This window comes from Pezoporus wallicus, unplaced genomic scaffold (assembly GCF_028554395.1).
Source record: "Pezoporus wallicus isolate ANWC-B61680 ecotype Strahan unplaced genomic scaffold, APGP_CSIRO_Pwel_v1 scaffold_8769, whole genome shotgun sequence".
NCBI lineage: Eukaryota > Metazoa > Chordata > Aves > Psittaciformes > Psittacidae > Pezoporus > Pezoporus wallicus.
Window position 1 is genome coordinate 264,393 of NW_026642673.1, and position 23,993 is coordinate 288,385.

General features: G+C 48.2%; 4 protein-coding genes across 7 annotated transcripts; 2 read left to right on the forward strand and 2 right to left on the reverse strand.

The window, feature by feature from the left end:
* Window positions 1–87: 87 nt before the first annotated feature.
* On the reverse strand, window positions 88–3,886 carry LOC130611361 (myelin protein zero-like protein 2). The gene is made up of 5 exons (XM_057432032.1): window positions 3,756–3,886; window positions 1,467–1,633; window positions 1,083–1,293; window positions 707–851; window positions 88–282 (listed from the first exon to the last, which is right to left on the reverse strand). Exons 1-5 carry the CDS (start codon window positions 3,832–3,834, stop codon window positions 222–224), a joined length of 663 nt encoding a protein of 220 aa, XP_057288015.1. The 5' UTR covers window positions 3,835–3,886; the 3' UTR covers window positions 88–221.
* A 45-nt stretch (window positions 3,887–3,931) lies between these two features.
* On the forward strand, window positions 3,932–8,833 carry LOC130611362 (T-cell surface glycoprotein CD3 epsilon chain). 4 transcript variants are annotated; one of them, XM_057432034.1, is made up of 8 exons: window positions 3,932–4,050; window positions 5,732–5,844; window positions 6,990–7,010; window positions 7,282–7,302; window positions 7,714–7,911; window positions 8,067–8,219; window positions 8,427–8,473; window positions 8,656–8,833. In XM_057432034.1, the coding sequence occupies exons 2-8, from the start codon at window positions 5,793–5,795 to the stop codon at window positions 8,710–8,712; spliced, it is 549 nt and encodes a 182-aa protein (XP_057288017.1). In that variant the 5' UTR covers window positions 3,932–4,050; window positions 5,732–5,792; the 3' UTR covers window positions 8,713–8,833. The 4 variants fall into 4 exon arrangements, with proteins under 4 accessions (XP_057288017.1, XP_057288016.1, XP_057288020.1 ...); XM_057432033.1 differs by lacking the exon at window positions 3,932–4,050 and adding an exon at window positions 5,491–5,625; XM_057432036.1 differs by lacking the exon at window positions 3,932–4,050 and adding an exon at window positions 5,633–5,648.
* A 2,078-nt stretch (window positions 8,834–10,911) lies between these two features.
* On the reverse strand, window positions 10,912–13,362 carry LOC130611342 (T-cell surface glycoprotein CD3 delta chain). Its single transcript, XM_057432001.1, has 5 exons — window positions 13,120–13,362; window positions 12,202–12,414; window positions 11,779–11,910; window positions 11,344–11,387; window positions 10,912–11,224 (listed from the first exon to the last, which is right to left on the reverse strand). The coding sequence occupies exons 1-5, from the start codon at window positions 13,190–13,192 to the stop codon at window positions 11,162–11,164; spliced, it is 525 nt and encodes a 174-aa protein (XP_057287984.1). The 5' UTR covers window positions 13,193–13,362; the 3' UTR covers window positions 10,912–11,161.
* A 259-nt stretch (window positions 13,363–13,621) lies between these two features.
* Window positions 13,622–23,961, forward strand: ZW10 (zw10 kinetochore protein). Its single transcript, XM_057432017.1, has 16 exons — window positions 13,622–13,776; window positions 13,884–14,018; window positions 14,682–14,783; window positions 14,956–15,033; window positions 15,158–15,317; window positions 15,995–16,144; window positions 16,413–16,604; window positions 17,027–17,190; window positions 17,983–18,165; window positions 18,590–18,828; window positions 19,703–19,774; window positions 20,431–20,600; window positions 20,927–21,057; window positions 21,500–21,631; window positions 22,596–22,798; window positions 23,788–23,961. Exons 1-16 carry the CDS (start codon window positions 13,660–13,662, stop codon window positions 23,906–23,908), a joined length of 2,349 nt encoding a protein of 782 aa, XP_057288000.1. The 5' UTR covers window positions 13,622–13,659; the 3' UTR covers window positions 23,909–23,961.
* Window positions 23,962–23,993: the final 32 nt, after the last annotated feature.

Below are 23,993 nucleotides of genomic sequence, written 5' to 3' on the forward strand. Positions count from 1 at the left end.
GGCAGTTGTGTCTCCACTCCCTGTTCGGTTGTCAGTCTGAAGGCTCCTCAGGAGCACAGTGTGATTGTGGTCTCAGTTGTTTCTGCTTATGGTTAGCACCGGCTATTGTGACTAGAAGTGAAACACCAAAGTAAAACTGCCTTCAAAGGCCTGCGGAAACACCAGGACATTAATGAGAGAATGTTTGAACGGATACCTGCAGTGGATACCATCAAAGACCCCTAATCTTCTAATGGGCTGTCTTCCTTTTCTTCTCTCGCCTTCAGACTCTCCTTTTCTTTACTGTTACAAAGGAAGAGGGGAGGAAGAAAAGAAAGCCCAAATCAGTGTCATATCCCGAGCAGCAGTCACGTTCTGAGTTAGGTATAGCACACGTAACACATAACAGGGTTACATGATGAGACAGTAAACCTGCTACATGCATGGTGACCACAGTGTCATCTGTCAACCAGCACTACAACAAGATGGACCCTTGTCTGGGTGAGGAGCTGCTGTGAAGAACAAGAGCAGAAAGAGGACTCCAAAGCTTGTTTGTCCCTGGGCTCTGCTCTGACTGCATGCACGCAGACAACTATCCATAATGGAGTTGGCAGTTCTGCATTGTAGATGCTCAGCACAGGGTCCAAGCCCAATAGTTCAGAAGAGCTACGAAAATACATTTGGAAAGCTGTTCCAGAAGCCTTTCCCTCTCTCCCCCTGTCCTTACAGTTCAGTGCCTGTCCCCTCGACCCTCTTCTCTTGTGCTTTCTTCCGATGGTGTCGACAGATAATCACAACCATCACCACAATGATCATCAGAACACAAGCAGACGCAATGGCCACAGCCAGGAAGTGGATTTCTGAGAAGTGCACTGCATGGAGAGAAACACATCCGTGAACAAGAGGGACACACAAGAAGCTCTTCCAGGGGCTGGGAACCTGTATCTGTGAATATAACCTTCCCTCAGGCTCCTTTTCCCCCTGTACCCATTAACTACCCTCATGCTTTCTCTTTATAATCCCTTTTCTTCCACATTTTCTCCCAGACATGGGGGAATTCTTGCTAAATTCACATGACCTCCGGTGGGTTCTTGGCCTCTCACCTTTCTGCACAACTCTGAGTCGCACTTCACCAATCACCCCATTAGCATCGGGGGGGTTCTTCACCTGGCAGGTGAATGTCCCGTTGTCAGTGGGCTGCAAATTCCAGATCATGATGGAAACATCATTACGCTCAATATTCCCATCCCAGGTGACTCGCTCTTTAAACCGTCCAGTAGGCAGATTGTAGGGCTCCTGCAGGTAATACAATACCTACAGGAAAGAGAGGCAGCTGTCATTCCAACACACTGCATGGGCTTTGTGATGGATGCTTGCCCATACCCACACCTGGAACTGTTGCAACCACTGGGATTACCCACTGCTGGGACTGGGCATGGTATGGGCAACTGTGCATCCATGAAATGGACAATAATAGTCCCACTCACTAGCTCATGAGAGCCCAGGTCCTCAGGCTGGAAGTTCCAGGTCACCGACAGATGCTGGCTGATAGGGCTGCTGCTGGAAAAGGTGCATTTCAACCGCAGGTTAGTGCCGTTCACAGCATTCACCTCCTTGGAAGTGTGAACTTCCATGGCTGCCACAGGCCACAGTGCTGCAGGGAGAACAGCAGGCGTTAGAGATAAGACAAACTACTGTCTACCAGTAAGCTCATCACTTTTCCTTATCTGCATTTATCCTGTGCAAAACCTGCCTTATCTATCCCTGTCAATGTTTAACCTGCTAGTCTCAAGCAGACAGATATAATTACTGAAGGAGATGATCCTGCAAATGCAGAATCCAAGAGATCCCTGGGCTTCATGGATTTTGTCAGCTGATACGATATGCAAGCTGGGCAGTGCTGCTTTCAAGGGAGTTTATCTTCATCTGAACCGCTGGTACAGTGCTTTCCTTGTAGCTTTGTGGCTTTGCGGTTAAGCACTTACAGACCTGGCAACTGGTTGAGAGAGGACCATTGAGAAGGACCTACCTACAGGGACAATACTTTGTTCTGGCTGGAAATGTCTCTCTTCAGGCATGAGTAAACTTGACATCTAGGAGGTGCAATGTTGTTGTAAATGCCACTCCTCCTTAAGCATGTACTTGCTCCTGACTGGCACTGAAGATACCATACATAACTCTTCATGAACTTGGCCTGGCCACATTATCACAAGTGACAGCACTCTGCTGCACTCAATTCCCCAAGCAGGTTTCTTCAGAGAAGCAGTCCCACCCTTTTAATTAGGACTGATGAACCACAGTAAACAGTTGCTAGAGCTTTCCTTTATACACTTTGTATTATCAGCCTGAGTGCCATGGTGGAAACTTCTCCTATTGAAGTTTGCAGTGCCTGTTCAAAGGTTCACCCAGCTGGACAGCTACAGTCAAATACAGCCAGACTGAGGCACTCTGCAGGGAATCCTCAAGGTAAATCTGTAAGCATATTTTTGGCAAGGAAACATCCTCTGCTAACCAAACCACCACAGCTACCACGCTGAAAATAAGACAGCACGGCTAACTCGATAATACCCTGAGAGAGAGACAAGCAGCGAGACAGCATCAAGACACAGACAGAAGAAAGATGCTTAGAAAGATGCTTTTGAAGATACCTCTCAGGCCTGAGTCCTCCTTGTCTTCTGGCTTGCCCTGCCATTCCAGACAGGTTCATCACTGGCAGATTCGTGCTACCCACATGGCTCTTGCTTTTTCCCCCCTCAACTGCTTTCTTTCTCGCCTGCCCTGAATTCAGTGGGTTAGTTTCCCCAAATGGCAGTGCTGTGCTACATAGCTTGCTGCTGCTGAAAGGGACAGTCCCCCCCTGTTCCTGACCATGTGCTCCCATGACTTTGCTTTTCCTTATTGGTCAAACTAACCCAGCCAAAAAAAAAAGAAAGATATTCATAATCTCCTGTCACTTTAAGAAGATGAATTACCCTCCCCAGGGCGATTCAAGCAAAAAAAAAAAACAAAACATTTATCTGGGGTTGTAAAATCCAGCTTCATAACAAAGAGAATCAATACATTTCCTGTACTTGAAAATAATTTATAACCCAAGACTTCCTTGCCAAATAATTTCTTTTCTCAAAGAAGAAAATACTTGAAACACCAAAACATTGAAGGAGCCCACATTGATAAACTTCTCTGGCGGAGACCCTCTCTCATCCAAAGATTCAGTGTCAAATCTTTTCATGTTAAACTCCTTCAAAAGAACAACTGTGGGAAATGAGTTTAAAATTCTTTTTCCAAGACAGATTCCCAAACGTTTCCATGTGCTGGTGCGTTTGGGAAAGGAGGACACGGTGTTCTTAGAATCCAGCTATAAACCACTAAACATTCAAGCCAGGTTATTGCCAGTCTGGAGTCATCGCTGTGTAAAGGATCTAAAGCCAAGTGCTGCTTAACAATCCCTGACTGTCTGGTAACAAAGACAGGGTAAAAAAAAACACCACGGAGTAAAGTCCAGGTTCCTGGGAGGAGAGAAAAAGACGTGTAACCAGAGCTCAGAATGAGATCAGTGTTGTTCTTCCGCTTGAACACACTTAAACCTGTTTGTCAAAGAAACTCAATCACTTCGTGTCACTTGCAGTGAACCCGGACCCGAAAGAATCGCAGCAATCGTCAACAGCAGGTATCCGAGCGTGCTACAAAGTCACTGCCTTAATGAGGATGATAATTAAGGGACGAGAAGAGGAAAGTCAAGATGGCAGCTGAGGCCACCCATTACCAGGTTTCCTTACCTGGGAGCTGGACCCCAAGGAAGAGCACAGCACCCAGCCAGCTGGGGCCGTGCATCGGGAAGACAACTTTGTACTCCATGGGTAACTTGTTCCAGTTGCTCACTAACCGGAGGAAAGACGAGGTTCTCAAAGCCTTCCCAGCACAGCCGAGCAAATTCCTTTCCCTCAGCTTGGCTTGCAAAGCGATGTGAGTGCTCTCCTGCTTGAGTCAGAGAGCACTCCCTGGCCTTGCTCTGAAAGGCAAGGTGCGGCCAGCACAGCTCACCTCTGCGGGTAAAACAGGGAGACTTCCAAGGTAAGATTATTTTCTTCTGCCTCCCATATTCCCTTGCTCTTTTGTGTTGCAATCATCCCTTCTCCCAGCTTCCACCTGAAACCACTCCCTTCTTGTGGGAGGTAAATTTGCTCCCAAAAGAAGATTTGCCTGAAGGTGTTTATAGAGAGCTTGAAGGAATGAGGGCCATTTGTTTGGCCAAAACCTGCAAACAACCCAGTCAGTGGCAGCAGTGTGGGCACACGTCCAGAGGATGGAAATATCCTACTGAAACATAGCCTGATGCTAATTTTCCCAGCAGTGGTGCCAAGGCAGGGATGGGAAGGATGTCCTAACCTCTGGCTGTTCTGAAGGGCTCCCTTCTTTTATTAACCTTCAACATCTTGTTTCAAACCCTGCTGACTCCAGCTGTTAAGAGAGCACCGTGTCCTCGGCACCCTTACAAGTAACTCGAACTCTCTGATGTTTCATTTCGGAACAGAAATAAATAAAAGAAAGATCTGACAGCTAAAGAGAGCAATGAAATACCATGATTAGCCATGTCACTAAGTGTTGAGCTCATGGAAGGAGCAAGAAGCCGGCTCCAGGCATCTGGAAAGGAGTCCCTTGAGATGTATGTGGCAGGCGCAAAAACACGGAGTGTCCTTGAGGAAGGAGGGACCCGTAGCTGGCTTTGCACTGTGCTTTAGACGCATACCCTGAAATCCCAACAGCCGTATGCACAGCGCTGCCACCTCTGCAGGCTTCCAGCAGAGAGCCATGGAAGGACGGCGTGTTCCCCCTCCGTCTGTGCCAGCACCCCGGCTGGAAGCAAAGCCGGAAAGCTCCCTGCCGCAGTCCCACGCGGTGCGGAGGCTGCTGCCCACCCCAAGCGCAAGTCCGGGTAGGGAAGGTGCCGGAGCGGGGCTGGAGCCCCATCTAGTGGAGTCAGGCCCATGAAGAGAGCTGGAGAGAGAAGGCAACGCAGGTGAGCAAGCTTCCTCCTAACATCAGCGCACGGCATGGAGAGCAGGCAGGTCAGAGGCTGGCAGCGCAGAAGTCGGTGTGCTTAGGCACAGCCTTCGCTGCTCTCCTCCCTGTCAGTATGTGTACTGAAGAGAGTGCGGATGAAGAGCTGGCAAACACCACTCTTGAAAAGGCACCATGAATAAATGGGTTTTATTAGAGTAAAATAACCAAAGTTGTGTCCAGATAGTGTAAAACCCCCCAGGTTTTACAGCCTTGCACTTACAGGCTCATTTCTGTGAGCCATACAGTGCCTCTAGGTGCTGAGCTTCTTTGAAGTATTTCTGCTTCCTTGGTTTCCCTGCTGTGTTAAGTTGCTTGCAGTAGTTTGAACTTCAGAAACACTCACTGTGAAGGGTTGTTAGGAAGGTCCTGACCGCAGGTCGCATCCAGGCTTGTTTCTCTCTCCTGCTGCTCCAAGGGCTTTTACAACAGGACTCCTGAGACTTGAAGTAGGCTGGTGCAGAGCGGCCACCCCTTGCTGTCAGTGACGTTCCATGAAGATGGTTTGAACCTCCGCACTTCCTGACATGGGCTCATTTCATCACACGCGTTCTGCGCCTTGGCTGCCTGCAGGTTGCAGTGGAAACAGTGAGTCTCCTCTGCACGACTCGGTTCACAGTTCTGGGAAACAGCTTGGGCCTCTTTCTTGTAAGCGAGCCCTTGGAAAGCCAATGTGTGCTTTCTTCCCTCGCAGCCTGCCTCGGTGATGCCCGTCTGATGTGCTATTGACGAGCAAGAGAAGGAGGAACACAAGGATGAGGTTGGAGCAGTCCTTGCCTCTCCTGGGAGGACTCCTGCTGTGTGCGGGTGAGTACGGCTGCCCAGTGCCCATGGGGACCAGAAGGGTGGCTGCCCTGAAAACCAGAAGGTTCTGAGGTTTACATTTTACTTTTACATTTTATTCGAGCTCTCTTCCTAAACCATTTTGTGATCATGGGTAAATAACTTGAGACTCACTGTGAGATCGTGGCAGTGGTAGCAATATCCTCTTTACCAGTTTAAATTGACTAGCATCTGGAAAGCCAGACTAGGGCTAAATGCAAAGTACCTCTAAAGACTATAAAAGAGCTGGTAACTATGAGAGAGAAGTTTGAAAGGCACTTAAAAGATACTACAATCAAACAACAGCTATTCTGCTAATGTGCTGCAAAGACCAGCTGTTGGTCTTTGAGAAGCCTGAAAACGCTCAGTTTACCCATGGTCCGTTCTTTTTTCCACTTTAAATTCAAGTTATCTAAACTAAAAAGCACCACACCACCTTCTCTCCAGGCAAGTCCTATGCCTGTGGAGTTTCAAATCTACAGCTCTGTTAGAAGTAACTCCTATTATAAAGCAAACATTACCTGGCATGAAACAGTGGTGAACGCATGAATCAGGTCATTCCTGTACTTAATTTATATCAACAAATGCTTTTAAAGCAAACACAAGTCTTATTAACACCTCCTAAAAACTGTTTCTATAATATTCCAACTCCAGAGACTTCAATGGAGCTACTTGTTTCCAACCAAGAGAGAAAAATCACACCGGTAAACTATTTCAGTGTTAAATCAAGCACTGGGGTCCAATCCTCCAAAGAGTACAGTCCTGCAGGGGACAGGGGTTCTTACTGCAGAGACCAGGCATGATTTTCCAGCAGTCTTTGGTCCATGATGATGAAGCAAAATTGTGGGTTCCCATCGTGCAACAACCCTTTTCTAAAGTGGGTCAGCAAATAACTCAGATTTCCATTCTGCATTAGGCTGTGTTAAAAATGGCTTCCAAAGGAAAAGACTTCATTTCAAAACAACATCCTGCCTCTCTTAACAGAATGCTTCTAATGCCTTTAGCACAATTATAGGAGTATAAGCAGCTCTTTCAAGCAGCTGGGTTCACAAGGGCTCTCCTTGAAGTAGGAAAGGTGCATGGTATCAGTAGCTGAACTACTTAACACCTATTATTCTTTCTTTTTGTAGCTGGCACCACAGCTCAGCAGGGTAAGTGTATTTTACGAGCATTCTTGCCTACTGATGATCAAAAGACCAACTATGCCTCACAAATGAGGAATAAAAGTTCGATAGAAATACCTGAATTTTTGCAAATACTGTAGGATAGGAAAAACATCACTGTTCATTAATTGATACTGATCTCACTGACTTGGAACAGCTGCCTGCTGTGAATGCCCTTCATTATTGCTAGTGATCCCCAAGCAGAGTTAGGCATTTTCCAACAGCAACAAACAGTAACGCATTATTCTCTCCTTTGCAGATGATACCGAAGCACAAGAGGGTAAGTGTATTTTAACCAATAATCTTAACTAGTTAGCACTTTATGAAGACTACAGGTGCCTCACAGGTGAGGACTGAAAGGCAGCTATCACCAATCACAAAAATAAGCTATAATGAGTTGCCCCAATTACTGTTCATGGTCTCCTAGCAGAGACCAGCAAGCATATGGATAAACAGAAGAGTGCCTAGCAGGAAGCCAGGCTCTCCGACTACTCAGTATTGCAAAGAGTAAGTGTACAAACCTAAAGGGAAATGTGTGTGCAGAAGACACACACACAGAGAATCTACACTGAAATCAAAGACTTTGCAGAGCAAAGTGGGAGCGAGGGTGGGCAGGGAAGCCTGTTCAAAAGCCATTTGTAATGCTGTGTAATGCTGGTTTCCTTTCTCCTTCACCCATCTTCCAATAAAGGATTCCTGGTGGAGATTTCTGGAACCACAGTGACAATCACATGTCCCTTGACTGAAGGCACCATAGCCTGGCACTCAAGTGGGAAAAAGGGAGTCAGCGATGCACAGAAGTACGTTATAGAGAATCACGACAGCTCTCCTGTCAGCGTGAGTTGTTCATCAGGTCCTAAGAAGTATGAAATGTACCTGAATGCCAAAGGTGAGTGAAATAACACTCGGTGTATGGGTTAAAGTCTGCACATTTCAGTGATGGATATTAGGAGCTAGCACCAAGCAGGTGACTGAGGCCTGGACTTTGCTTGCTGGAAAGGAAGAGTGCCCATCTCTGAGCACCCTCATGTCTCCTCCCGGCAGTGTGCGCAAACTGTGCGGAGCTGGATGCCTTGGCAGTGACAGGGATCATCAGTGCGGATCTTCTCATCACCTTCGGGGTACTCACTCTGGTCTATTACTTCAGCAAGGACAGGATGGGCAGAGTGAGCGCTGGTGCTGGCAGTCGGCCACGAGGTAAGAGCCATTTCAGGCATCTCCGCTCTCCATGATGTCTGCTAAGCACTGAATGGAGCACTTGCTTTTAAAGAAGCTCTAAGCTCATCATAAAGCCATGGAGTTGACCCGTGATATGCCTTACCTTTGGATCATCTCTGTGAAAGTCCCTTGTGTTGTGTTATATGAATTATCACCAAGGATAACTTCCCTTTGCCTTTGTTGCAGGCCAGAAGATGCAGCGTCCTCCCCCCGTTCCAAACCCAGACTATGAGGTACGGAGTACCTGTGTTTGGTCTCTCTTTGCTGGCTGGGGAGGGATAAGGGGATAGCCATAGCTGGGAATCCGTGGCATTTATGCATTTTGCTCCTTTGAAGAGCCACCCAGTCCAACTGTGGTGCTGTTTGAGGGTGTGTTAATGACGATCCCCAAACTAACACTTCTGTCTTCCCACAGCCCATCCGGAAAGGCCAGCGGGAAGTGTATGCAGGCCTGGAATCCAGGGGCTTCTGAAATTCCCACTGACGCCAGGCTGGAAAACAGCAGCAAAGGAGCTAAGTGCTTCTGCCCAGCTTGGCATTTTGGAGTAGGGCAGCTACTACACAGGGCAGGTGTCTGCTGCCATCGCTGTCCCACCCTGTGTTCTTTCCCCCTTCAGTTTGACATAGGGGAAAAGAAACTGATGAGCACGTTGGCAAGAGAAGTTTTGCTCCTCATTAAAGGACTACAGCCTCACTTCTGGTTCCTGGCCTCCTTTCCCCTCACACTTCTCTCTCTGCTCTAGTTGCATGCTCTGGTTTTCTCGCCCATTTCATTTCTGCTCCCAGTGCCTCCACTGGCTCCAGCATGGGCAGCCAGTGGGCATAGAGTGGGTCCTTCTCAGAGTGACTGGCCTCCTGCTCTCATGTTCTTCATAGCCTATCTTCGTTTTGCTGCCCAGGATTGTAACACAAGGGACAGAGGCAGGCAGCATATTAAAACCAAAATGATGCATTTTTATAGAAAGCCACTGCTTTGAATGAAAATGTTTCAGTCAAAAAGAACAGCTTTCATTAAAGAAAAGAGTAGCATTTCTACCAGTACATGCAAACCTACCTGTCCATCCCCCAACCCTTCAGAGCAACAGCTCTGGAGAAAGGAAACAGCAGCAGTGATGGGGCCTGGGGGTGGTTTAACCCTCGAGTTTCAGCATGAAGAGGTAAACACCAGCAAGTTTCATGCTCCAGATTGCTGTGCTTACCCTGCAGGATGTGGTTTTAAAGCAGCACAGCTGGGTTTACCATACAAGGCCCTAAGTACCTAGGAGGGAGATTGCAAGATAGAAAGAGCACCACCCCCCAGCAGCTCTAAAACCACCCTGGGCCACATTCTCAGGTTCTGCCAAACATCACTGCAGCAGGGCTGCTTGCTCAGCCCAGCCATGCAGCCCATTGTCCATGAGTGGGATGGGATAAATCCAGAGCACTCTGAGCGCTGTCTGGGTGTACAAGGTCTACCTTTTGCTTCAAGCTACACCCCAGTGCTTCTGCCATGTATGGGGCTGCATGTTTGCCCCAACCAGTGCCATCCCACACTCCCCTTATCTCAGTGGGATCAGCTCCCATCCAGTGATACCTCTCTGCCTCTGTGCTTAGCTGCACTACAGAAATGCTTCTTCGTCCTGCCTTCTTTGACTAGACAAGTTGTAAACATTACCTCTGCTGGCTCTTTGATTTGTACAGACCATAGCCAGCAGCTCTGCCCCAGGTTCCTCCTGCTCTGTGGGTGTAGTTAGCCACCTTTGCTCGTTACTTTGAGAGCTGATGTCGATGAAAATGCTTTGCACAAGGCAGTCTGCTGGTCACTATATTCATAGTCCTGCCTTACCTGATGCCACTGAGTCAGAAGCAATTCACAGCCTGATGCTCTCTTTAGAGCTTCTCAGAAGAGCAGGGAACCACACCTACATGTGTGTGTGATGGGCAAAAGGGGGGTGACCTAGTTTCTGAGGCTGGCAGATCCTGTCTGTTAGCTGCCTCCCATATCAGCCATACCCAGACCACAGTAACTGTCTCTGCTAGAGCTGGGGAGTGGAGACTTTGCCAGAAGGAGCTGGGTTGAGGTGGAGAGACCCAGTGCTGCTCAGTGGTTGAGCTGGGAAAGGCTCTGGAAGTTTGCTCCACTGCACCCTGCACTCAGCCTGTAATATGGGATGCCAGTGCCAGGTCACAAAGGCCAGACTCTCTCTGATGGGCTGCTGAGCTACCAAGAACACCGGAGGTGCAGGGACTGCCTCTGGCCTTCGCTGCCTGGCCAGCTCCTCTGCCATGTGTTTTGCAAGGTCTCTGCTCCAGTTTCCATCCTCTCTTCTGTTCCCATTTCCTCTTTGGGTCCCCACAAACTCTTCTGGGAAGCCAGCACAGTTTGCTTCTTTGCTCATGCTTCACTCCCCTAAGCACCGAGGCAGTCATAGGCTGGCTGTGTGATAGGGTCCTGGCAAGCCTCTGTGGTTTGGAGACTGTGCTTAGATGCTAAACCTTGCATATGCAGAGCAAACATCCCTCTGTCCTCCTTCCTGGCACAGACACGAGCACCTGCCTGCACTGGCAGAGCAGTGTCCTATCGGGACAGGCAGGAGCCCTATGGCTCTGCAAGCACCCAGTGTGCACCTTCCCCTGTGACTGCACGGCTCCCCAGGCCTCAACAGAACTGATGGAGCAGGGAGACAAGGGGATAGGCTCATCTTTAATAGGAGCGATACAGAAATGCACGAGGTCACGGGAAGGGCAGAGTGCTGCGAGCAGCACATCCCAGCAAGGAGCTGCAGGGCTCTCCAGGGAAAAACTCACACTGTCTTCTGCCAGCAGGAAGCTTACAAAGGCAGTGCCAGAGCAGGGTACCAATGCTGTTGGGCACTGGTGGTGGCTTTGCTGCGGGAGCACCCCTGGTGTGAAGGACTCACAGGTTCCAGCATCTTCCCACTTCACTTGCGGCCCTTGGCAGGTACCAGCCGGCTGTACTGCTCGTTGTCACGCTCACCAAGGGGCTAGGAGGAGAAACAGGAGAGACAGGCTGCAACAGTGCCTGTCCAGTCCTGGGATGGGTGGTACAGGGAATGAAGCCTGTAGGCATGCCCACACAGACACACAAGAGTGTCCAGCTTACCTGGTAGAGCTGCTCATTGGCAATCAGGTTCTGTCTGTCAGAAGCTAAATGAAGAAAGAAGATGGTCAAGGATCAGGGGAGTCATGGGCAGTGCAGCGGACATCAGCAAACAAACCCAAGCAGCTTCCAGCCCTATGCTTTTACTTCCTCTGGGAGGCTCGACGGGAAGCCCCTGCAAGGCCTCAGATGTTCCTGTGTCACCCGTGGCTGCTCCTGGGATGCTGTTTCGGTTAACCTTGTGCATTCACTGGCTTCTCCTGGGAAGCTGAGCTAGGGGCAGTAAGGATACCTGGAGAGCTCACATAGGTCCCTGCCCTAGACACCCTGCTGGCAGTGGCTGGGCTCCGTGGGCAGTGATGGGAAGTCCCTTGGTAGCACGCAGCCCCTAGAAATGCCCAGGCACGTCCTGTCCCCACCCGTGCGCTGCCCCCTCACCTCGTGACATGCGTCCCTTGTCCTGCCCAGTGATACAATACACAGCCACCGCCAGGAAGACGGTGGCGACGACATCTGCCACCACGATCCCCGAGATGGTGGCAGCATCCACTTCGATGCAGTTCTGGCACACTGGAAACCAAAAAGACACAGACACTGAAAGACGGGCCATGACAAGGAGCCTGCCCCTTGGCCATAGCCTGGGCCAGTATGAGTGCCAGGTTATAGCTCTTATGGGGACACCAGATGCAGAACATGCAGCTTGGCTGTTCCCAAGGGCAACCTAGCACAGGAGCCACCAGGACTTCTGCAAACTGGTGGAACAACCTGCAAACTGTGGGAAATGAGCAGCTCCCTCATAAATCTGCTCGGGTGAAAACTCCAAGCAGCCCCAGCTGTAGAAGCCAGGTTTGGAACACTTACTTCGGTAGTGCACCTGGAAGGGAGGGCTTCTCTTTCCTTTGTCTGCTTCACATGTATAGATACCTCTGGGATCATCATAAATTGCACCCAAATCCAGCTGTGTTGTGTTTTCTACCCAATTCCCATCTTTGTACCATACAATTTGACTGTTGCTGCCCACTGGACACTCTAGGAACACCTTCCCGCTGGCTTCTTTCACGGTTATCTTCTGTCCTGTGAGAAGCAAACAAATAGAGTGTTTCACAGGCACGTTATCAACCCTCACAGTGGTGCAGAACTCAGGGGTGTCATCGATGGAGATTGCTAGTGTAGGAAGCATCACGTTAGGCTGTCCTGAGCAGTGGAATGGACAGCACAAACAAAAAGAACTCTGGAAACAGCAGACTACCCAGTGGAAAAGCAGCCCAGTGGTTACATTAATGCAGCTCTGAGGAGTTTATAGAGATCCAAGTCTTCTTAGAGCGAGAACTAAGTGGAATGGGGTAGTCACCCGGTCTCCATTCAGACTGTATGTGCGTGACCCGCACACAGACTGCATTGGTGTTGAAGTACAACTGCAGCAAGAGAGGAACAGAAAAGTTAAGTGTTTCCAGCAGCAGAGACAGGAGCTGAGCCCAAACAGGGAGGCACATACACATTGCAACAGTCTCTAAATGGAGAGTAAGTCCCCTGTCTTGTTTGCTGAGTACGGAATAGAGGCTCTCCAGCTTCCACACTTGGACCGGGCACAGAGCGCATGGCTTTGGTCTAACACTGTGATACTGCCAAGCCCAACTTCTCATGCTCTGTTGCTGCAAGGCGGGTTGAAGCTACCCCAGAGTGGTCCAGCATGGTCCATACCATACACAGCATGGTCCAGAGCAGGGAAAGCTCTCACTGCAGCAGCCCGCGGGCAGCGACCCGCACCCTGGGACTTACCTCCGACACCCCAGCTGGCCCCGGCCAGGCTGGCCAGGAGCACCCAGGCACCCAGCGCCATTCCCCTCCGCATGGCACCAAGCGGTGGCGGCTCTTTCCCCTGCTCGGAGGAGAGGACGTGGAAAGGCACCACCCGCCTTCGTCAGGTACCGGATGCCGGGGGCTGGAGCCTCCCTCGCACGGCAGCTGAAGGATGCCTGAGGTGCCCTGTGCCTGCCTCCTCACCCCAGCCATGGAGTGACAGAGAACGGCGGCTGGCATTGAGCGGCGGCTGCTCCAGCATCCAGGGACCCCGAGCAGCCGGGGAGCCTCCTGGAGCAGTGGTCCCCGCACACGCTGCCACGGACCCCAGCAGCCAAGGGCGTCCCTGCAGCCACGGCACCCCGCAGCAGCCGGGGAGCCCACATCATCCCGCAGCATCCCTGCATCCCGCCCCATCCCCGCGGTCCCCAGCAGGAGCGAGAAACTCCCCGCTCAAGTCTGTCGCCCACCGGCCGCCGTAGCGCCGGCACCGCCCCGTGGCGCTGCGGGCGCGGGAGCATGGCGGCGCCGGCGGGCTCGCTGGTGGCGGACGTGCTGGCGCACTCGGGCCGCCTGGACAAGGAGGACCTGGGCACCCGCATCGGGCGGCTGTCCCGCCGCGTGGAGGAGCTGAAGGCAGGGCCGGGGGCGGAAGGGGGAGGGCTGCTGGGACAGCGGGGGGCGCCGGGCTGTGGCTGCTGCCGGCCGGGAGCGGCGGGGCCCCAACGCGCCTTGTTCCCTAGGGAGAGGTGTGCAACGTGATCAACAAGAAGTACAACGAGTTCCTGCCCAGCGCGCAGAGCGCCGAGGGGCTGGCGGCGCAGGTGGAGGGGCTGTGCAGCAGCATCGACCTGCTGAAGGCGGGCATCGAGAGCGAGGTGACGGCGCGGGCCTTGCGCAGAGGCCGCTCCCTTTCAGCCCAAACCCGGGCACACTTCCCCCCCCCCCCCTTATACACACACCTTGGGTGGCCTGGATGATGCCACTGCTGACGGTGCCCTTAGATGCCACCTGCAGAGGTGTGTGTCACACTGGGGTGTGTAAGGCAGCTGTCATGAAGGGATTGGCCGCGTTCCCTTGTACAGCTGGAAAGGTGCGGCACACGTCTCCTTCCGAAAGAGGAGGGTCACCCTTGGGTACTGCAGTACAGTGGGATGCTGTTATGGGCCAGCCCAGCCTTGGTCCTAGGTGCTGCGTTAATTGAGAATTAACTTTTGGCTCAGTTCAAGCATTCTTGCCTTTTAAATAACTGTGTTAAAGGAGCACTGAAGTCCTCTTGACTGCCTTTTGACACTAAATTTCCTTCCAGTGCCTTATAAAACCTGTAACGTATTAAAAGATAAAACTAGCTTAAAAGTGTTTGCAGAAGATAAGGAAAAAACGGATGGAGCCTTCTTCCTCCTCACCAGGTTATTCTATTAACAGAAATACTTTAAAACTCATGGTGTTGTCATGTTAAAGGGGAAAATTGTCTGATAACTTTTGCTTGCTGTAAATGGACTACAGTTTGTAGTTCAATAACAAACTACAGTTTGTTTCAGGTTCAGCGAGATCTGAACGTTGCCGTTGCCGAGTTTACTGAGCTGAAGCAGCAGCTGGAGCAAGACACGCTGGTTCTGAGCATCCTGAAAAAGCTGCAGGAGGTGAGGAAGGGCTGGGGAGGCATCCTCTGTGCTCCTCACTCAGTCTGTGGCATTATCCTGGGCTCTCTCCCGAAACACTGTCTATAGCTCCCCTGCTTCTAGCCACGCTGTTTAAAAAATTGCAGTCTAATAGCAGCTACACAGTGACATTGGCTCTATTTGCTTGTTGCAGTTTGATGTTGCTATTAAAGACTACAATACTGCCCTGCTGGAAAAGAAGTACGTTGCAGCAGCTCAGCACCTGGAAACGGTAATAATGCCTTCAGAAGCATATGACAGTATTGTTCATCCATACTCTCAGTGTGTTTCACAAGATGCTGTTCAATAGCAGAGGCAACACTTACCTGTGTTTCGTGTTTGGCGTTTACCACCAGGCACAAAGCAACCTCAGATTGCTGGAATCCCGCAAGGGCTTTGAGCTGAAGATCCTGAAGGCGCTAAGCACTGAGCTCACAGTGCAGACTCAGAACATGCTCTATCATCTGGGAGAAGAGTGGCAGAAATTGGCTGTATGGAAGCTTCCTCCTTCAAAAGGTACTCGCAGTTCTAGCACATTTCCACTTTCTTTGCTTTGCTGTTTGAAATGCCTGGTTTCAAGCACCTACAACAACATAGAAAATACAGTTAATGCTGTTGGACTAAGGTTGGTTCTGCCATTCATATAAACTAACGAGTGTGAGTGATGAGTGCCAGTGTTCTTTGGCTATCACTCCTGGAGCATTTAGGTGCTACCAGAGCCAGTCCAATATAGCCCACAGATTTTAAACAGAGTTTTGAAGAATCATCCGCCTCATCTGTCACATTTCTCAGAAACATTGAAGCAGAGATCAGAAACTAATTGTAAGAAATGCGCAAGTTTGTACATTGCTGTCTTCATTGAAGTACAAGCTTTTCCTCTGTAAAGGAGAAAAACCTTTGCCTTTGACTTGAAATGGGAAGAAGAAAGAAAGTGATTGTCACTAAACATCATTCAGTTGCAAGGTGACTGAAATGAGAAACCTGAATCATTCTAAGATTGATTCTCATTCTATTGTCCTGCACTGTTACACAAGGGACTCTCTACCCTCTTCTGATGCTCTTTTACAAGCAGGAAATGGGGAGAAGTACAGTATTGCTTTAGCTGCCACCAGAGGAATGCAGTAGCTTCTCTGTTTCAGTGCGGTATCACTGGCCCCGCTCTTGACAGTAAGATGATGATTGTTTTTCTTTAGAAGGCAGCAGCCTGGAGTCAGTGGTGCATTCAGAATTGCACTTACACACGGTGTCATCAAAAGAGGAGGAGATTGCTGGCCCCCCCGTTGCTTCTGTGCTGCAGGCGTTTGCTGTCCTGGGAGAACTGCACACCAAGCTTAAAATCTTTGGTAAGACAGACTGTGGATCCAGATGAATATAGCTATAAAACAGCCCAGTAGGTGTGAGTTCAGACTTGTATGAAGGATATCAAAGTCCTAGTGAAACCAAAGCCAGCATTTTACTTCATTTGCTGTTCCCCAGTACAGCTAATCAAGAGAATGTTTCTCCCACACCATGCAAAGAGTCTCTGCATCCAAAGCAATTAGGGTTTGGCCTCACTGGAGCAAACTGCCTGCCTTCTGCTGTTGGAAAACATCTTGGTTTTTTATTTCTCAGGCCAGCTGTTGCTGAAACACATCCTCAAGCCTCTGATTTTATATCCGTCTCTTCAGCCATGCACAGAGGAACAGTCCGACGTGTTCATCCTACGTTTTAAGTCTGAGGAACCTAGCTTGGATCATTCCTCTCCTATGGAGGTTTTTGACAAGATCAGGCTGATTTTTGAAGTTCTCCACAAATACCTGTTGAGTAGGTAGTTTCTGCCTTTTGGGATTAGGCTGAGATCAGTGTCTGGTTGTTAAGTATATTGACTTATGATAAGGTCTAAGCATCTAAGCAACTTTTAATGTTACCTTGTTATGCTGTGCTCTTGGACAGCTTGGCACCTTGTCAAACCAGACTTAGCTGGTCACATTGGCTAGAAACTGGCCTGGGCTTTGCTAGCATTTCATGAAACAAACACACTGGAAAGCAGGCTCAGTTCACACAAATTCAGGTGTCTTTTGGGCAGGTGGGTGGTTCCACAGACCCAGCACAAGAGCTTACCTCCAGTGTAAGACTATGGAGCAGTTGATGAATGCTGTTCTGACAGGGGGGATCAAATGAACTGGTAAAGGGTCTGGTCCAGGAAGCCGGTGTATTAACATCCCTTTCTGTTCTCTTGAATTCAGATGTGCCTCTTGAGCAGCCTGTGGAAGATAAAAAGGGTTGTGGAATTACACTGGCAGAACTGCTAGGTGACTTGATATGGGAAGAACTGTCAGACTGCCTCATTCAGAACTGTCTGGTGAATTCAATCCCAACCAATAGCAGCAAACTAGAGCAGTATATAGAGGTAGGTCTCAAGATTGTTTCAGATCCACGCAGTTTCCTGGCAGGAAATGCCAGGTTGCCAGCTTTTTCCAAAGGATTGCTAAAAAGCTGTTGGGTCATTAGTGCCCTCTAAAACCTAGTTTCATCCATTGCTTTCAGCCAAGTGAAAGAGTTTATACCCAACTTTGATTTTGATCTTTGGTTTTAGAAAGCTGTGTTAATTAGGTCGAGAGAGGTCCTCCTTCCCCGCTACTCTGCCCTGGTGAGACCGCATCTGGAGTATTGTGTCCAGTTCTGGGCCCCTCAGTTCAAGAAGGACAGGGAGCTGCTGGAGAGAGTCCAGCGCAGAGCAACAAAGATGATTAGGGGAGTGGAACATCTCCCTTATGAGGAAAGACTGAGGGAGCTGGGTCTCTATAGTTTACAGAAGAGGAGACTGAGGGGTGACCTTATAAGTGTCTATAAATATATAAAGGGGGAGTGTCACGAGGATGGAGCCAGGCTCTACTCAGTGGCAAACAATGATAGGACAAGGGGTAATGGGTACAAACTGGAACACAAGAGGTTCCACTTAAACTTGAGCAGAAACTTCTTCTCAGTGAGGGTGACGGAACACTGGAAGAGACTGCCCAGGGAGGTTGTGGAGTCTCCTTCCCTGGAGACATTCAAAACCCGCCTGGACGCATTCCTGTGTAACATTATCTAGGTGTTCCTGCTCCGGCAGGGGGATTGGACTAGATGATCTTTCGAGGTCCCTTCCAATCTCTAACATACTGTGATACTGTAATTTGGAATACGTGTCTGCTCTTCTCAGGTGATTAAAGCCACAGAGGAATTTGAAAAAGCCTTGAAGAACATGCAGTTTTTGAAAGGAGACACGACTGATTTACTGAAGTATGCCCGTAATGTCAACTCCCACTTTGCTAACAAGAAGTGCCAGGATGTGATTGTGGCAGCCAGGAACCTGATGACCTCAGAAATACACAATACTGTAAAGGTGACTGTTGATGCAGTACACTTTATGTGGAAAAAAAAAGCTGTTGAAGAAGGCTTGTCTAGAACAGTCAAATAGGAGGGGGTTTGTGGCACACCAGATACTTTTGATTCTTCAGGGATCTTGACAAACAGGATGTTTCTTAAAATATTAGAAGTTTGCTTGCATAGGCTTTGCTGGCTAGTGTAATAAGCATAAGAAATTATAGAAGATTACTTACAGAGTTGATTCTAGGCATGCAACAGGACGTGGACTGTTTTGTGGCCTGCTGTGTCATTCATAAGCCAGGAGACTTTGAGCAGTCTTAGGGGACTTCTGCACCTTTGTGTTTATCTCGAGTCTTAAATTTCTGTCATTCAATGTTTTGTAGTCTTGCAGTCTCCTTTCTGTGGCTCTAAATGATATTACACCTCTCACCTTCCCTTAGATCACACCTGATTCCTGTGTAACCCTACCAAAGCTTCCTGATCCCAGGGCAGGAGATCACTCAAAAATGCCAAAAGCTTCTGAACTTCTGCACAACGACATGGTGAATTTGGAGAATAAGACTAAACTGAGCCAGTACACATTTTCTCTGCCCACATGCCGCATCAGTTCCTCAGTGGAGAAACTGATGGAGTTGGCTTATCAGACACTGTTGGAGGCTACTTCCAGCACAGATCCGTGGTAAGAATTCTGTATCAGCAAATAACTCTTCCGGGTCACATTCTTACTGCCTTTGGCAACACCAAGCATCTGTTACTGGATTAAAAGAACTTGAACAAAAGATACCTTCAAATTAGAATCAGTTATTTAAGCTACTCTGTTTTGGCTGGGGGGTGCATCCCTGAACAGCTGCAGACAGGGTTCCCTGCAATACTCAGGTTAAGCAGCCTTTTGGACTGTTTCCAGGGAACACTCAGCTACGCTTCACTGTATTTTAGCTATTAAATCAGTGAAAATGTGGCAGACTCCCTAGTCTTTTAGTTGGGAAAAATACTGCCATAGCATTTGCTTCAGTGTTTTGTTGTATGTTAACTGTCAGTTGTTCAGAAAAGTCAAAACCATGAAATGATAAAGATGGCACCCATTCTCAGAGGACTTCCTGCTTGCTTTTGCTCCAGCTCTGCATCTGTCAGGGCTCTTCAGAGAAAACAATGGACCACATACAGTCTGCTTTAAAAACTGGAGACCACAACCCTGGAGGAGGAGAGTTGCCTAGATACTGAATGCCCTTCAGTGTACCATGGCATGACTCTTAACCCACACTTGGTGGGGAAGAGACACTGTCCCCTTTGTTCCTAGGGTTTCATATATCTCCCTTCTGACATGTGGTCTGAAACTTGTCTTTTCCTCACTGAACTTACAAGGTCATCACAGCCTTTGTGAATTATCCAGAGTGCTGCCTTTGTTGACATTGCTGTAGTTGGTCCTGACAATCTATTCTTTGTGCCAGTACTTCACTACTAACAAAACCTTGTTTTGGAAAAGGTTGAGGGTCACTTGTGTACCACATGTTAATTCCACTGACAAACTAACGTGAACCTTATTTGCCTTGTAGCTGCATACAGCTTTTCTATTCTGTACGGAATATATTCCAGCTGTTCTATGATGTAGTGCCAACATACCACAAGTAAGTGCCTGTGTGTGTCTGTTTTGGAGAGAGAATAGTGCTATTGAAACAGCCCCACTTGTCCCCAGATTAGTAAGGGCTTCCTCCAGCAGCAAGAAGTTAGTACTCTTCATCTATTTGTAAATCGTACCTGCTGTGAAATAGGTGCTTGAGAGTTTTGGAGCTGGCAGTCCTGTGGCCAAGGAGATAGACTGCAGTTCTTAAAACAGTTGTGATTGATTCTAGGCAGTTTGATTTGACACGAGGTGTGATGCACAGATTTTTCATGATGTTTTCCCTGTAAAAGAAAGGACAGCAGTGAAGATTGCAAGTGATACATTGCTGTAAGAAACCACTGGGGTGATTACCGAAAGGGACTTAGCTCTCTTTTTCTCAGCAGAACTTTGCTATAACAAAGTATGTTCCTGTTTGAAAATCTGCTGCTAGAAACAATGAGCATATAACACATGGTTCAGATGCCAAACTGCCATTTCACTAGTCATGAAACTCTTAAATGCTTCTATTCCAGCTGGTCTCGTTATCAGGCATTGCCCACAGTTACTTGCAGCATCTGAGACAGACCAGGAGTTTCTCCAGCATAGGCATGACAGGTTTTTAACAGAGCTATATCTAAATAAATACATTTCTTCCTTTTCTCTGCCTCCTTGCTGGGACAGGGAGAACCTCCAGAAATTACCCCAGCTGGCAGCTATTCACCACAACAACTGCATGTATATTGCTCATCACCTGCTCACCCTGGGACACCAGTTCCGATACCGCCTGACTAACATCTTGTGTGACGGAGCAGCTACTTTTGTAGACATGGTGCCTGGTTTTAGGAGACTTGGTAATTTTACCTTTCGCTATTGAAATCTGTTGATGGATGATGTGGTGATTGATCCTGGTGTTTGCTGCTGAATGATTTCATGTAACTGCGGCTACTGACTCGAGCAGTGGATTGTCATTTAAGGGTTTTGGACAAGTAGCAAGGACATTTTCTGGATTGGGAAGTCTTGTCAGAGCATTGCAACTCGAAACAGTGTGGCTGCTTCAGGCTTGCCTCTTTGACACCCAGCTCTTCTTGTGTAGCACATAGTTCCAAGAACTTGATTATCCAGCGAGGTGTTTATTGAGTGCTTAATTGCTTCTCTGTGCTTGTTTTTGCTTCTAAAGGGATGGAGTGTTTTCTGGCCCAGATGCGAGTGCAAAAAGGAGAAATCCTGGAGAGGCTGTCAAGTGCCAGGAATTTTTCTAATATGGATGATGAGGAAAATTACTGTGCAGCTAATAAAGCAATAAGGCAGGTAAGTGAGGCAGTCAGAGCCAAGTATCCCATTGGCTGTAGGTGTTGTCCTTGGGAAGGCAGAGTTTGTAATCTCAGTCCTGAGAACTGTGCACTTCTCTAAACAGTTTTCTGGCGTGATATTTTGTGCCCGGGGCTGTAAAGTTGGAGCCAAGTTCAGTCCCTCTGGCTCCAAGTTGAAAAGAAAAGCTGCTTAATCTTGAACTTCTGTTTATAGTCCATCTATAATTTTCAATGAAAAGATCTGCTCCACTTTTGATAAACCTTAATGCAAACTGAGAATGTTGCATTCCCTTCCCCAGGAATGTCTGTTCCATGTGATAGCTGCACACTTCATTGCCTTTGGCTTCTTTCAGACTGACCATATGTAATCACCTTATCATTTGATACCTCTCAGAGTTCTGTTGATAACACGTAGGTAACACATAGCTGTTATCTTCCAGGTATTACATCAGCTGAAAAGACTGGGAAAAGTCTGGCAAGATGTCCTCCCAGTGAACGTGTACTGCAAGGCTATGGGGACTCTGCTGAACACAGCTCTCACAGAGATTGTCACTAGGATCACTGCCCTAGAGGTAACTGCATTTGTAGCCTCTAGAAGTTCTTGCCAAAAGCAGGAGTTCCCAGGAGCAGTCGTCTTTCACAGAACTTATAATTGCCGCCCTGTCTCTCAGATATGTTCAAGATACCAAAAACTCCCATCCAGATGAGACCTCTTACAGAGATCCCATGACTGTCTGGTCAAGGGGAGAGTCAGGAAAGTGGCTGTGATTTTTCTCTTGGTTTGGATTTAGGTGTCATTCCTCTAGAAACATTTCTGTGACTGTATCTCTTTTACTATTTTCAGGGCACAGGAGCTAAGTGTTGTCTCAAACCCCTTCCATTCACTCTGTCCATCTCTAATAAATGCCTCCGTCCTATCTAGGCACTAGATGCTGAGATACCTGTGGCATTTCAAATTGCAATTACTATCTGTCTAAATCTCCACCTGACTCCCAGTAGTGTGTTTAGGTGATTGTCAGGTTACCTTGGATTGAGCACAACTATTCTATTGCATTTCTTAATTAAAGTATGTTTTCACAGCAAATGTTAGAAATACATTAGTGCATCTGTTCTAGTTGTAGTCTACATGTAAACAGCCTTCCTACTGCATTAGGCCAGTAAGTCCTCTTTTCCCTTAACAACTAGTTTACAGAAACTTGCTCAGGCTGTGCCTGCCAGAAAGCTTGGCTTTCACCACTGGGCTGGCAATGCCTGAGCTGTTTCCTTGTGAACTCTTCAGACCTTCATCACAACACCTCTGCTTCACAGTGAACTGCTTGCTCGTGCACCAAGATGTGCTGCTTAGAAGCACAGCCTTTGTTCTGAGGCAGACACTGAGAGCTTGCTGAGATAGCTACTTGTGAGATAAGTTAGCCTGAGAATAGTAAACGTGATGGAAGCCCCTGCTTTCACCTTCACAGGCACCTTTTTTCATTTCACTCATTTCTTGGCACTCCAGAAAACACCTAACTGCTCCCCTGTTAACATCTATTCTAGGATATCTCTGCAGAAGATGCAGATAGGTTGTACTCCCTCTGTAGGACCATGGTGGAGGAAGGACCCCAAGTTTTCACCCCATTACCTGAAGATGACAAAAATAAGAAGTACCAAGAGGAAGTTCCAGTCTACGTGCAGAAGTGGATGACATTCAAAGAGCTGATGATCATCTTGCAAGCCAACCTCCAAGAAATTGTAGATCAGTAGGTGTCTTCCTTTGTTCCTTTCCAGTTAGCTCGTCACCCCAATACAAGGCAGCTGGGAAGATGTCAGACATCAGCAGGGCACTAAACTCAGGGGACTCTGTTCAGGTGAAAGGCAATTACTGTTAATAAGGACCAGATAAACACACAGCCAAGAAAGAGCCCCCGCAGCAGTTATTGTCCATTTCAAGCTTGCTCATACATTCGGCCACTTCCTGCAAGGAAAAGGCAACGGTAAAAAACAAGTGGCATGAGAGTGATTGTGCATCCCCTTGGGCTTCTCCAAACTGAGAAGTGTTTCACAGTAAGCAGCCTGGCATTTTGCCTGCTGCTTTTGATGTTAGCTGTGCCTTGCTGCTGCAGTCATTCCACTTGATTGGCCTCTGGTTTTTCGATGCTGTTTCTTGCTCCTTTTAACTTACAAGGGGGATTTATGTGAATTATACATGAGGATTTGCATAATTACATCTATTACTTCAGTTGGCATGAGTTGTCAGAAGCCAGACATTCCCTATTCATAGCTGCCTTATGCATACAGCTGAATGGCCAGAAAATATACTGTCCTCAGCAGGCTCAGCTGAAAAAGGTACCAGCCACAGGGAAAGCAGTTGCTTTCCTCTGCCCTCCTCATTGGTGTCTAACATGGTTCCAACAGCAGCAAAGTCCCCAACTCTATTTTCACCTGTGCATAAACCACTCTTATTTCTCCTGTTGTTTAGGAGATGAAAAGGAGGTTTGTGGACAGGCTTTGGGCTTATTTTGGAAAAGGAAAAGGTACAGTTTGTAACAAGTGCAAAACTCACCCCACAGACTGTTGCTTTATATACCCCACTAAACAATTCTGGGCTCAAGTTGCATAGAGCTAATAGGCTGCCAACTGGGTGGGTTTTACCTTCAGACTTACCACTGTAATGAGTGCTCAGGAGGCTTGTTTTAACGTGACATTTCTGTGCAGTTTGGTTAAATAAAGCTCTTTCTCTCCCACGTAGGTGGGCGGATGGGAAGGGACCTCTTGCAGCTGAATTCTCAGCAGCTGAAGTGAAGAGTCTGATCCGAGCCTTGTTCCAGAACACAGAAAGGAGAGCAGCAGCACTGGCCAAAATTAAGTAACTCTGCCTTTACTCCTACACGTTGCAGCTTCTGATAAAGCAAGAGGAAACTGAGTCTTCAAGTACTTTCTGGATTGGACCGTTCT